At 49.3% G+C, this 12,500-nt stretch overlaps 5 protein-coding genes across 5 annotated transcripts; 1 reads left to right on the forward strand and 4 right to left on the reverse strand.

Annotated features, from left to right (window-relative positions):
* Positions 1-257: 257 nt before the first annotated feature.
* Positions 258-1,898, reverse strand: BDV59DRAFT_190006 (flavin monoamine oxidase family protein; the record flags this gene model as incomplete). The annotated part of the gene is made up of 4 exons (XM_073691699.1): positions 258-500; positions 559-1,368; positions 1,421-1,668; positions 1,721-1,898. The coding sequence occupies 4 exons, from the start codon at positions 1,896-1,898 to the stop codon at positions 258-260; spliced, it is 1,479 nt and encodes a 492-aa protein (XP_073552820.1).
* Positions 1,899-2,487: 589 nt separating this feature from the next.
* BDV59DRAFT_206718 (sugar transporter) lies at positions 2,488-4,245 on the reverse strand (the record flags this gene model as incomplete). Its single annotated transcript, XM_073694842.1, has 2 exons — positions 2,488-3,946; positions 4,003-4,245. The coding sequence occupies 2 exons, from the start codon at positions 4,243-4,245 to the stop codon at positions 2,597-2,599; spliced, it is 1,593 nt and encodes a 530-aa protein (XP_073552821.1). The 3' UTR covers positions 2,488-2,596.
* A 650-nt stretch (positions 4,246-4,895) lies between these two features.
* On the reverse strand, positions 4,896-7,825 carry BDV59DRAFT_16 (aconitase family-domain-containing protein). Its single transcript, XM_073687527.1, has 3 exons — positions 7,458-7,825; positions 6,954-7,399; positions 4,896-6,897 (listed from the first exon to the last, which is right to left on the reverse strand). Exons 1-3 carry the CDS (start codon positions 7,551-7,553, stop codon positions 5,058-5,060), a joined length of 2,382 nt encoding a protein of 793 aa, XP_073552822.1. The 5' UTR covers positions 7,554-7,825; the 3' UTR covers positions 4,896-5,057.
* A 102-nt stretch (positions 7,826-7,927) lies between these two features.
* BDV59DRAFT_197016 (RraA family protein) lies at positions 7,928-8,665 on the forward strand (the record flags this gene model as incomplete). The annotated part of the gene is made up of 2 exons (XM_073692820.1): positions 7,928-7,981; positions 8,039-8,665. The coding sequence occupies 2 exons, from the start codon at positions 7,928-7,930 to the stop codon at positions 8,663-8,665; spliced, it is 681 nt and encodes a 226-aa protein (XP_073552823.1).
* Positions 8,666-8,704: 39 nt separating this feature from the next.
* Positions 8,705-11,682, reverse strand: BDV59DRAFT_14 (transcription factor domain-containing protein). The gene is made up of 6 exons (XM_073687155.1): positions 11,339-11,682; positions 11,187-11,284; positions 10,613-11,129; positions 9,974-10,563; positions 8,977-9,926; positions 8,705-8,917 (listed from the first exon to the last, which is right to left on the reverse strand). The coding sequence occupies exons 1-6, from the start codon at positions 11,426-11,428 to the stop codon at positions 8,745-8,747; spliced, it is 2,418 nt and encodes an 805-aa protein (XP_073552824.1). The 5' UTR covers positions 11,429-11,682; the 3' UTR covers positions 8,705-8,744.
* Between the last annotated feature and the right edge of the window lie 818 nt (positions 11,683-12,500).

Genomic DNA, 12,500 nt, shown 5'->3' on the forward strand with positions numbered 1-12,500 from the left:
CGAGTGCTTGGATGATATTTTGGTCTGGGCATTGCCACGACCGATCAGAAACAAAAAGATTGGCTATCCGATCCAGCCACCGATAAGTACTCAGTTTTATGTTTGCCAATACAAGAATACCTCCCTATTGCTGTGGGGAAGCGTTGCTAGCGGGCGGAATCCGACTAGTGAGGACTGAGAATCACCAGTACGTACTCGTGTCCAATGCCTTATTCTTCAAGGTAAGAATGCATGTGCACTTTAAGTTAACGATACATTTACAAGTTAGAACGGAATGTCTTTTTTGGACCCAGCTCCTCCGTCACCGTCATGGCGGCCCGTGTGCCCTCCTCAATCGCGCCGTCAATGAAGCTACGCCAACCCACGGCCCAGTCGGAATTAGCAAATAGAACGTTCCCATGCCGTGCACGTAATGCATCCAGTGACGTCGACAACAGCTGTGGGGGCGAGAAGAACCACGCGCCTTTGGCAAATTCGTCTTTCGACCAGTTATGGAAAACCTGGGCAGAGACGAGGTTAATCTGTCTGCACGGCATTCGGAAGGTTGGGGTAACATACGAGTCTTTTAATGTCCATATTCCCAGGAGACAGGTTTTCAACCGCCCTTTTTGTCGATTCCACATCCTCGTCCGGCTGGATGTGGTTGAAATTACCGCCAAAACAAACAATATGCGTGTTGCCCTGCGGTGTTGTACCATCGCCAATTGCATATGCGAGCTTGTTGAAGGGATAGGAAATACCAGTCCACGACCGCATATCCTTGCTGGATATCTCGGCGTGGATCTTCACGCATTGGTTAACATGCCCAGTGTTCATGGCTGCCATACGCTGGGGATCGAGCGGTGGGTCGAACGTAACGGTGTTGAGAACATTCAACGGAATAGTCGAGATCAAGCGTGGTGCGCTGTATTGACGTCCTTCTCTAGTCGTCAGGGTGACCTCCTGGCCATTGTCGCGTATGGCACCAACAGGACTGTTAAAGACGTATGACAGTCTACCGGTGGATAAAGCTTCCTTGAAGAATTTGATGGCGAAACTGGATTGTCCCCCCTTGAATTTATACGTAATCAAGCAGTCCAAGCACCCTTGGTAGGTGTATCCGCACAGCGCCCACCAATGAAGGAACTCGAGAAAACTGGTGGTTTGCAGAGTCCCACAGCTGCATAGGAGGATGAAGCTCTCCAGTGCTGCCCTTTCATTGGGGGTAAGCGATTGGGAGATCTCGTCAAGGCGATCCTGGGCGGACATATTATCATATATCCGGGCTTCACCGATGTGGAAAGTATCGTGAGAAAGCGGCATGATCTTACGGCCCATCTGGCCATCCACATTGACGAATTTCGCTAGCGCGCCAGCAAGGAGGGAATCCTGTCTAGCCGTTAGCATATGTTTGCTACATCCTCCCATGGGACAAGCAGACCTCTTCGTCGTGGCTCATAACGCTCTCCCCCTCGTTGGTACGCAATTGGAAATGATTCACCCCCCGAGAGAAGTCGAAAGATGACTCGAGTTCGTTTCTCATCTGGTAGCGAGAGATTTCTCTCCAGACGTGCGGCTGAAACATGTGAACCCATGTACCGCCCATTTCAAATGGATATCCCATGATATCAGAAGACCAAGAGCGACCTCCGATGCGATCGCGCGCCTCCACTAGGAGGACACGGAGTCCTATACATAAATCAGCACTGTCTACTAATACTGAGCCCCCCAGTATCCATACCCGCAACAGTGGCATCACGAAGGGCCGTTAAGCCACAATATCCTCCCCCAATAACGATGACATCCCACGATTGATTAGTCGAAGTGACATTGGATGAGGGTGAAATGACCCCAATAGACGGAATGCCTTGGGTGAGGCCCTTTTCAGGGGTCCACTGGAAGCCGTCCCGAGAAGTCATAATTTTTATGCCAGATTGCGAAACGTTTAATAGAGCGAGTTTTCGGGTTACAAATGGAGGGCGACTAAGGTAAATAGGTATCGTTGTCTTATAAGAATACTGTACCCGTTTTCCGACTGCGAGCCGACAGCTTGTTTGTGTGGGACCAGCAATATGTGAGGACACGATTTGGATCTAGGTTACTAGAAAGGGTAAAACGAAAGAGATTTGAGGAACTGGTTCTGGAAAAAGTCTTTCGACGTGGGTTGGGTCATCGCTAGACACTGAATGGATGTAGTTGCGGGGGGACGTGAATTACCCGATCGGGGTAATAACGCGAGAAAATGGCGATTACACCAACAACGGGCACGATTTCAAAAATAGAGGTTGTTGATTACAAAATGGATAGAAAACGTACCGGCGGGCTAATCTCCGCTTCACTCTTTACCCGCTATCATATCAATGTACCATTGAGTCCAGGCTATATATATATATCCATGGCAGTTGCGTTTTGCACCGGCGGTGCACCATTCCCGCCCTAACGCTCTGTAGTCCGCTACCCATTTAAGTCGATAGCATAACATCATTGTTAAATCAGAAATAGATCTGAATGGCTGTCTACTCCGGAGTATAGTCTTCATCTCTGGTTCCTAATTTCTAAGGCATAAATCACAGCTACATAGTCCGTTTTTCCAATACCCCCACTAAAATTTCTCAGATCAAATTGCTTCTTTGTGTTGAGCTGAGCAGTCCTTCTCCAAATCATCAGTACCCGAAGGAGGCTTTGCCTGAGCAACTGGGATAAAACCAAGCTTGTACCATGGTAGCGCGAACATTTCGTTCGTACTTTCCATGCCTCTCCCTTTACACTCGGGAAACGCGAAGAAAACCCAAACTGTTCCAATAAATGTGCACGCCGAAAACAGTGCAAATGGCCCCCATGGATGCATATCTGCGGTCATGTTTGGAAAACCTCGAGTGATGCCGAAATTCAAAAGGTTCTGGTAGGTGAAAGCCACTGTGACGACGGCACCGCGGACACCGGTTGGGCATATCTCGGAGGCTGTCAAAGAAAATGCCGGAGCCCAGCCAAAACCATATCCTACTGCGTAGACACAGATAGCTACAACAGCTATGATCGCGGCGGCGGATGATCTATTGCCAGAGGTATCTGCTTTCCCCAGATACGCCGCAATGTAGATTAAGCAAACAAGATTAATGGATGAGCCGACGAGCAGAAGAGGCCTGCGCCCAAACCTCTCCGTGAGGATGAAACTGTAGAAGAAGACGGATAAAAATTTGATAGTCCCATAAACTGCTGTGAAAAGCAAGACCTTTTCGGCATCAAATCCAATCGAATTCAGGATCGTGGGAGCATAGTAGGTTATCGAATTGCCCCCGGACATTATGAAGAATGTCTGAACGAGCATTACAAAGACCAGAATCTTGCGCGTTGCGGCTTCCCGGTAACACTGGGTTAGGAAATTTTTCATAACCCCCCAGCCACCCAGGCCTTCCGCATTGTGGTCGACTCTGCTTCGCAGTTCTGCCCATTCCAGAGCAAAATAACTATTGTTCTCGTCCAATCCGCCGCGAAGTCTGGACAAACTGACTCTGGCCGCTTCGGACCTTCCTCTCATCATCAAGTAGCGAGGGCTCTCTGGAAAGTACGGGAAGCCAATAAGCAATATTGTTGAAGGGATCAACTGAAGGATCATGGCTATCCTCCATTGCCAGTCAGACGTCTTGGCTATGACCTCGGAGGCACCGAAGTTAATCCAGTATGCTCCAGCAACCCCTGACATGATCCCTGCATTGTAAAATGTTGACATCATGCCGCGAAGTTCAGTTGGGGCCACTTCAGAGATATAGACAGGTCCGCCAGAATAGGCTAATCCCGAACCTAGTCCAGACACAATTCGTCCGACGAGTAACTGCGGCAGAGACCCAAAATTAATGGACATGAGAAGGGCACCGATGGTATATGTGAAGGCTGCGAGAAGGATAACAATTTTCCGCCCTCTAGATTCCATAATTGGACCTGCAATCAGGATACCAGCAGTTTGGCCCTGCACATGGTTAGCTCGCTATCTAGACCATATAGCCTGCAGAGATGGTGTCTTACTAGCAGCATAGAAGAGGTAATCCACCCCTCGTAGTTGTCAATTGTCCTCTGCGTGAGTTGATTCCATCCGAATGTGTGCTCAAATGAAGATGTGTCCATGGCACCGGAGATGTTGGACGAATTGAACCCATGGAGACTGCCACAGTGGGAAGCCCAAATGGTCGCCAACCAGATGATTGGTTTGAGGGCAGTTTTGGGAACTTGCTGGAAGCTTTTCCAGGAGAAACCGCCGCCAGCGCCCATGATAAACCCAGAGAGAAACAAGATATTTAAACCACACAGAGAGCAAGGACACGCTGGGCTTGGATAAATAAGGGAACAGCAGACAACCAGTGGTAGTACTAATGTACTCGATGATTCCGGAGAATCTCGACTTTTCACATCATGGATATAGAAAGTCCAGGGTTGAGGACTATAAAACCAATCGGCCTACCATAGCGAACACAAAGGTAAGCGGAGTGCGTGCGTGCTGTGGAGGCAAAGACAATCTGGAGAATTCAAGTCGTGGGCGGCTCCTCCGCATAGACGGTTCCACTAAATTAATTTACTGGATGTTTCCGAACGTGGGCCTCCGGACTACCCCGAGCAAATACATACGGCTGCACACTGGATATGGCATAGCAGTCAGATGTTATAAGCGAGTTTTCTGGTGAGCCATGGGCTATTCCAGGAGAACCAATATCGGAAGAGCGAAATTTACGACGTCATGCTTGTCATTCCTCGTGTACTCGCGTACATCGCCGATAGGTGCAGACCTATGGAAAGCGGTTTGCAACCGTGGCCAGCAACAAGACGTCGAGACGAACAGGATGTAAAATTGCCAACAAATTGTATAGCGCCGATCAAGTCCTTCAGTATCTATCACTTGTCTGAAACGCCCGTAGTTTACCATTGGCATAATCTGCGATGTAGGGTGGCCTTGCTAATAACATAATTCTTTTCACCAATGTGCGGGAAACTACATCTGAAAACCCCTATAGAAATACAGGACAAATCCAGATATTTCACATATCAAACATTACACTCCATAGAGTCTCAATAACCCGGAGCGATGGTTATTTAGCAACGGTGGTGGCTCTAATGTGGTTCAGGGCGCTCCCCTCCCTGAGCCACGACAGTTGTCCTGAATGGTAGCTGTGGTTGAGCTTAGCTTCCCAAGCCGAATCCCCACGAGGCTGAACGCGCATTGTCACCTGAGACCCTGGTTGCAGTTCGCCTTCCTCCACACCAAGCAACGTGATTCGATCACCGTCACGAATACGATCATAATCCGCAAGATCATCAAATGTCAATGCAAGCATCCCCTGCTTCTTCAAGTTCGTCTCATGGATACGTGCGAAGGAGCGCGCAATCACAGCGACTCCTCCCAGATAACGTGGCTCTAGGGCCGCATGCTCTCGTGAGCTTCCCTCGCCGTAGTTACTGTCGCCGATAATGCACCAGCGAATTTTCCGGCGCTGCAAATCCCTCGCAACATGAGGTACAGCATGAACCTCGGAAGTAACAGGATTCCGGGTCTGACCGATCATCTGGGACTCGTTGCCAGGGAGAAAAGCATTGCTGGCCGACGTTAACATGTTATTGCTAATATTCTCCAAATGACCACGGTACTTGTACCATGGGCCTGCAGGAGAAATGTGGTCGGTTGTGCACTTCCCCTTCACCTTAATCAATATTTCCATCTCATTGGCACAGCCCGGTTGCCAAGGTGCGAACGGCTCCAAAAGCTGCAACCGATCTGAATCTGGCCTTATATAGACAGAAAGGGATGCGCTGTCAGTTGATGGTTCCTGATACAGATCGCTACCAGTCTTGAACTCAGACGGCACATCGTCGACTTCAGGAGCACGGAACCGTAGGCTTTTCCCAGATTCCTCATCCATGACATTGTCCGTGAGAGGATTGAAATCGAGTCGACCGGAGTATGCGAAGGCTGTGACCAACTCCGGAGACGTGACAAAGGAGTGAGTGGCTGGGTTGCTATCATGGCGGCCGATGAAGTTCCTGTTGAAACTGGAGATGACTGAATTTCTCTCCCTGCCACGCACATCAACATCCTTCCGATCCCACGAGCCCACACAGGGCCCACAGGAGCTGCTGAGAACGACAGCGCCAGCGTCTCGTAATTCTTGGAGGATACCACTTTCTTCTGCAGTCGCCCGGATTTGTTCGCTACCGGGCGTGACCATAAAGGGAGATTTGAACTTAGTCAACCCAGCTTTTCTCGCCTGAGATACAATTTGGCGTGCCTTGTCGAGATCCTCATAAGAGCTGTTTGTACAGCTTCCCACCATTGCATGGCTCAAATCCAATGGCCAATCATTCCGGCTCACCTCCTCCTTCAACTGGGAGACCGGATGGGCAAGGTCAGGCGTATACGGTCCATTGACATGAGGTTCAAGCGTACTAAGATCGATCTCAATAACCTGATCGTAATACACGTCTGACCCTTCATCCGCAGCCAACAGTGTGTCCTTCACACCGTTCGCCATGTCCTCTACATCTGCCCGGTTGGTGGCGCGCAGATAGCGCCCAATAGCGGCTGAGTATGGAAAGATACACGATGTCGAACCAATTTCTGCTGACATGTTGCAGATCGTTGCCATAGCTGTGGCACCTAGCGTCTGCGTGCCTGGTCCGAAGAATTCGATGACACGCCCCTTTCCCCCAGAGACAGTCAACAGACCTGCGAGCTTGCAGATCACGTCCTTGCTCGATGTCCAGCCTTGAAGCTGACCTGTGAGGCGGACACCAACTACTTTAGGGGCGACCAGCTCCCATGGCATCCCAGACATGGCGTCTACCGCGTCAGCGCCGCCCACTCCAATTCCAAGCATTCCTAAACCACCGGCATTGGGCGTATGCGAATCCGTACCGATAATCAGCCCGCCGGGCCTAACGAGTATCACCTTTGGTCAGTTGCAAATTCCGAAAATGCCCCGTGAACTTACACTGCATGGTTCTCAAAGATTATTGTGTGGATGATTCCCGAACCGGGCTTCCAGAAACCAATTCCATATTTCTTGGATGCACTGCTCAAAAAGTCATATACTTCAGCGTGTTCACCCAGCGCCCGCTGTATGTCTTCCTCTGCGCCCTTTTCCGATACGATCAAATGATCACTATGAACTGTAGTGGGAACTGCTACTCTGGGAAGACCTGCGCTGATAAATTGTAAGAGGGCCATCGTCGCTGTGGCATCGTGGCAGGCGACGCGGTCGGGCCGGAGTTCTAAGATTGTCTTTCCTCGCTGAATATCATCTAGCCTCCATTTCTTTCTGTCGGATGTAATCAAGTGGCTGTATAGGAGTTTCTCGGTCAGAGTCAAGGGGCGGCGAGATCCCTGTCTCAGTGCATCAAGGTTTCGAATTTGACGTGTATAATCCACACCATAGCGCTATGCCGGGCATCATCATTAGCAATGTATCCCGTGAGCACAAGGAGAGTTTACGTACTAGTGGAGAGGCTTGATGCGTTGCGTACGGTCTCGTGCTCTGAATATATGTCTGCACTCGTGTTGTCGCCCGGAGGGAAGGTGGAAATCGCTGCATTATGGCTGTTGTCGTCTGCGATCAATTCACCATCATGTAGTTACATGAACAGATAAATTTAAAGCAAAGTTCCCTCTGCTGGAAAATCCACCAACGGCTCTGGACTGAATGTCGTGCTTGACTCCAAAGCGAGTCCTGGAGCGCTCCGGTTATGGGTCCGGGCTACTCCGAGACGAAGTTGGGGGCAACCAAAAGTGAGCTAAATGATCCAGGACCAGGATCAGAATGTCGTGTTCAAAGCTGGGGTGAATTAATACAGGTGGAGAACCTATCTCAATGTGTGACATCTGGCTACAATTTCAGTTCTCCTGAGATTCTGACACAAAAAGTACCAACTACCAATCCTTAGCGCTGGATAAGCTCGAAACTCCGGAATGTCTGTCAACTTAAATGCTGTAAAAGCGTTGAAGAAGTTCGCATCATGCGATGTAAGTAATCCATATCTCCTGGCAACAGCTGCGATGGTAACCAGTGCGTTCTCGTAGATCGGTGATGCGCTTGTCAGGCTCGGCGTGCCTCATGGGGGCTATCTGTCGGGTCTAAGGATGTTCTCTCCCGGATTCATGTGTACCAATTCGAAACTCTTTGGCCCAGCATATACCGTGCGCATGGTTCCCGCCGCAGATAAAAAATCCCCTTTCCCTACGAAACATTTCGCCGACGCGATCCCGAAAGATAGTGTAGTGTTTGTTTCGCAGGGCAAAGGATTGATCAGTGCTTGCTGGGGTGGATTGATGAGTACCCGAGCGAAGAAGCTGGGTGCTGCTGGTGTAATCATCGATGGCCGGTTTCGTGATGTTGCGGAGCACCAAGAACTCGGTATCGGATTATTCGCTCGGGGTGTTAGCATTCTGGGGTCGAATACCTTCACCCGGTCATCCGAATTGAATGTGCCAGTAAGATACACAAACACAGAAATCGGGGAAGAAGTGGTCATCAACCCTGGAGACTACCTGGTTGGGGATGCCGATGGAGTCGTTGCAGTTCCCTTGGATAAGGTTGAGAGGTGTGTTGATCTATGCCAGAAACGATATGATATCGATGAGATGACGCGGAAATGTTTGGAGAATGGTGACGAGATGGGCCCTACAATCAAGAAGCTGCGCAAATAGAGTACACGAGAGCCGCGAACACCAGAGATGGCTGGATAACAGGCATGAGTCACCATATGTTAATTACCTGCAGAAGACATTAAGGCAATGGCATGTTCGGGGATATAGAGAAAGGATCCCAACTCCAATCACCGTGTACGTACTCTGCCAGAAAACTCTCCATAGCCGAATCGATAGCCAGGGATTCAGACGGACTATTGGCAGAGAGTTGTGGCATTTCAAATGGCTGTCCAAACGGTTCGGGCTCACCAACTGTGCATGAGTCGTTAGTAACGAGTGTACTCTTGCGTCAATTTTAGGACATTTCCTACATATTATGTTCTCCAGAGCACGGTCGCTGTGTGCAGCCGACAGAATCCCCGTATCGTGTCCGGAAGGAGTGTTGAAAACGGCCTGCTGGGCGGGACTGGAAAACCTTTCAGATACATCGAAACGTCTTGTAGGGGGTTCCTGTCTGGAGGCTTTCCCTGGTGCGTTGCGCGTCTGCAGTTGACTCAATTGTTTGATCGTGAGGTCAACAATTTTGTCGAAATTATCCCGGCCTGTGCGCACAGAGGGCCACCATTGCCCTCCAACACTGAGAAGATTGGAGCAGATTCGGAGATCGCGCAATGCATCTGCTAAAGGTATCATCGACTGTATCTCGCGGCAAGCCCAAAAGCAGTAGATGATGGTGGCTCCAGCGGAGAAGATGCCATGGATGTCGCGCCAGGTGTAGTACATGTTCTCTTCGTTGTTGAGCTGATTGTAGATCTGCAGGCGTCGACTTGCGCTTTGATGGCATATCAAAAGAGCAGATTGTGTCGGAGATGGGAAAACCTGCGAAGGCTGATATAGCAAAATTATGGCACCGTGATACAAAGCCTCCAGCTTCAACAACTTGCAGTTATAGTGCACAAACTGATCATCATCCTGATCAGCTTCTTGTGTTAAACGCAGCGCAGAAACCTGTGTGAACCATTCATCTAGGGAGGCCTTCACACGCGTCTGAATTGCCGAGTAATCTGATGGCCAACTGAACAGCCCCCCCTTGGTGGGAAGATGGTAGAGAAGAAGCTTAATCTCAGAAATGCTTTTGTCAAGTTCAAAGCAGTAAATTGATAATTTTGAATCATCTGGCCATCTTGTGTAAACACTTGTGTCGTTGAAATTATTTGTCATTGATGTATGTTCTTCTGGGAGTTCGTCCAGATCTGGTATCCGTAAGTCGAAGGTCTCATCCCGGATTCCAAGCGGACGTCCCTGTATTGTTGCGATGGTCCTATTTTCTATTAGTGAGGTGCAGCGACCGAGGGGTAGTCTAAATACCGATCCAAATTATACACGGTATAAAAGATGAATCTCCGCATGGCAAGTGCTGTTGTAGAGATATCATGGAGATCCCGCGGTTCACGATGGAGACCAAGATCGATACAATGGGACATTGCGACGTGGGTCAGGGTCCAAATATTAAGATTGGAAGGCCCTACCATCCCCTGGAGGACGAACAGAAGCACCCCCTGAAGGGCCGGAACCGATATGCTGGAGAGACTCTCGGCCGCCGCACTTACTGCCAGACGGTAAAACCTGGATGGGGAATGATCGAAATTCTTTTTTCGGGTGAGTATGGTTGCAGCAAGGGAGAACACCATAAAAACATGTAGCACTGCTGTCGAGATAGAGATGGGCACAATCCTCCTGTCGGCCACTTTTTCACACCGACCGTTGTATGAAAAAGCATCAATCCCCTCAATCCAGCCGTCTGCATCGATGTTTCCTCGGTTATCTTGCTCCGTGCATGCATGTAGCGCATTATAAGCATTCCTTAGCGATGTCGGATGCATAAATGGATGCTCAAAGTGAATTTCACGAAAGTAAACATCGAACAACTCGTCCGCCTCCTCCTGGGAGGGCAGTTCCTTCATATTCATCAGAGATATGTCGACAAAGCGAGAGGTGTCCTAATACCTTTAAAAGTTTATCGTAGAGCAACCGATATTTATCCTGAGGGTTGTGTACCTGGGAGACACGACGTCGTTGACTACCACGCGCGGATGCGGATGATGACTGTGGACTGGCTGAAGGAGAAACATCATGATCTGCGCCAATTAATCTTGTAAAGAACAAGCCAGATGAAGATCCAAGATAATGCTTCTGTCGAGAGTCAGAATGGAGAGAAAGCATGCCCAAGTCCATAGCCACCGATCGAGCCTCGACTGTAACAGGGGAGTCGGACGTGTCTGAAGCGCGAAATTCAGTGTATGTCCTCTTTGGAGGATTGGCATCCTCAGTCGTATCAATAATAGTTCCAGCTAGTGCCAGTTGGGATGCATTGCTCGCAGTCACTGACAGGCTCCCGTTGGATGTTGAGGTTCTTGGCATTATCCCATCTACCTGCGGCCCTTGGCTTAAATCAAAACTGGGGTCCAGACGTTGAACTTGCTGCTCAAGCCACTGAATTCTAGCAGTATATCTGGACATATAGCTATGTCTCGTTAGCCGCAGATGCATCATCCTTGTAGGAGCCGAGATCCACACTCACTCGCGGGGGATGGACCGGTCATTATTGCGCCCGTCCACATCCACGCAGCTTGCTCCAGCTCGTGCACAGTTCCCACAAGCCGGGATTCCTCCATCGCACTGTGATTTGAAGTTAATGGTGGCCCGGGAAAAAGACATTCCTTTCTGCCTAACCTTGACTCGTTTCGCGCGACATCGCCGGCACGCCAGCCGGACTTTTTTGGGAGGTGCCGATGGGGCACCTTCGTCATCGCCAGAGGCCATTTATACGGAGACCTTATCAGGGACTGACTATTACCCCGTTCATACCATCTAGTCACGCCTGATAAAGTTGGTTTTTCGGTGGCCGGTGGTCAAAAAGGGCCTGATGTGCGGCAAAGGCAAAGTACATGGGAGAGGGAAATAAGGAAATAATAGGCGTTGCCAAGAATGCAACCGATGGTATGGTAGCCGATTCACCTACGCTAAATGAATAATCGACTAGTTAACTACCTTAACGGAATAGGATTTATGTGCGTGTTTTCGGTTTTCTGTAATTTTATAGGCGACTGCTGGGATATTGATGACTCGGTAATATGGATATCAGAAGAAAATCATACGATGAGAGCTGAAGGTTAAGAAATATACTTTTGGCGTGTTAACACGTTTTGCTATCCATGAATTGGAAATACGTATACGACGACTAAACTCCTCTATAATAGTGTGTACAGGTCTTGAAGTTCTCTGCATTTATCCCATGTGAACATCAATCCTGGCCTTCAGCACGCGAAGCTGCTAGCCGAAGATTGAAATGAATATGTCCATTTAAGAACAGTTTCATAAATGGTAAAACTGAGGGCACCAGATATCTGAATTCAAAACCTCATCAGCTATTATAGTCTCATATTACTGACGCCAAAGGTAAACTGACACTTAGTCTTGCTAAACGGGGAGTCGTCCCTCGCCACAGTGCCGCAACTCCTTCATTACGGAGAACTGACAGCAGGCAACCTATCGTTCCATTGTAATACTTGCGTGCGTCGAGTGCTTGCAACCGAGTCTTGAGAGTATCAAATGGCATTGTGGCGTAGACGGTGACCACTCCCGCCATGGCGCCGGCTAACGCTGTGTTCCCAGCAGGCCTCCCCTTGTCACCACTTGAGGATAGCGCTTGTAATTGACTCGAAAAGAAATTATAGCTGGTGAACCGGACCATAGCGTTTGCCGACTGCTTTAGAGTGACAGGCAACACTCCGCGATACAAACCTGTCAATCCCTCTGTCGCAACAACGGACCGGATGGCATGGGAGGCTGAAGTGTACCTTCTGGGTCCAGCCTGATCATCGATGATTTTTGT

The sequence above is a fragment of the Aspergillus ambiguus genome (assembly GCF_047715705.1).
Source record: "Aspergillus ambiguus strain CBS 117.58 unplaced genomic scaffold BDV59scaffold_1, whole genome shotgun sequence".
NCBI classification, from domain to species: domain Eukaryota; kingdom Fungi; phylum Ascomycota; class Eurotiomycetes; order Eurotiales; family Aspergillaceae; genus Aspergillus; species Aspergillus ambiguus.

What these genes read in the sequence shown, in the direction of transcription:
- BDV59DRAFT_14 (XM_073687155.1), bottom strand. Translation starts at nt 11,428, where the DNA reads ATGGCCTCTGGCGATGACGAAGGTGCCCCATCGGCACCTCCCAAAAAA. An exon ending in GTCGCGCGAAACGAGTCAAG is followed by an intron (nt 11,285 to 11,338) that starts GTTAGGCAGAAA and finishes TTCAAATCACAG; the next exon opens with TGCGATGGAGGAATCCCGGC. An exon ending in TGCTCTGGAGAACATAATAT is followed by an intron (nt 8,918 to 8,976) that starts GTAGGAAATGTC and finishes ACTCATGCACAG; the next exon opens with TTGGTGAGCCCGAACCGTTT.
- BDV59DRAFT_16 (XM_073687527.1), bottom strand. Translation starts at nt 7,553, where the DNA reads ATGCAGCGATTTCCACCTTCCCTCCGGGCGACAACACGAGTGCAGACA. An exon ending in CGCATCAAGCCTCTCCACTA is followed by an intron (nt 7,400 to 7,457) that starts GTACGTAAACTC and finishes TGCCCGGCATAG; the next exon opens with CGCTATGGTGTGGATTATAC. An exon ending in ATCTTTGAGAACCATGCAGT is followed by an intron (nt 6,898 to 6,953) that starts GTAAGTTCACGG and finishes GATACTCGTTAG; the next exon opens with GCCCGGCGGGCTGATTATCG.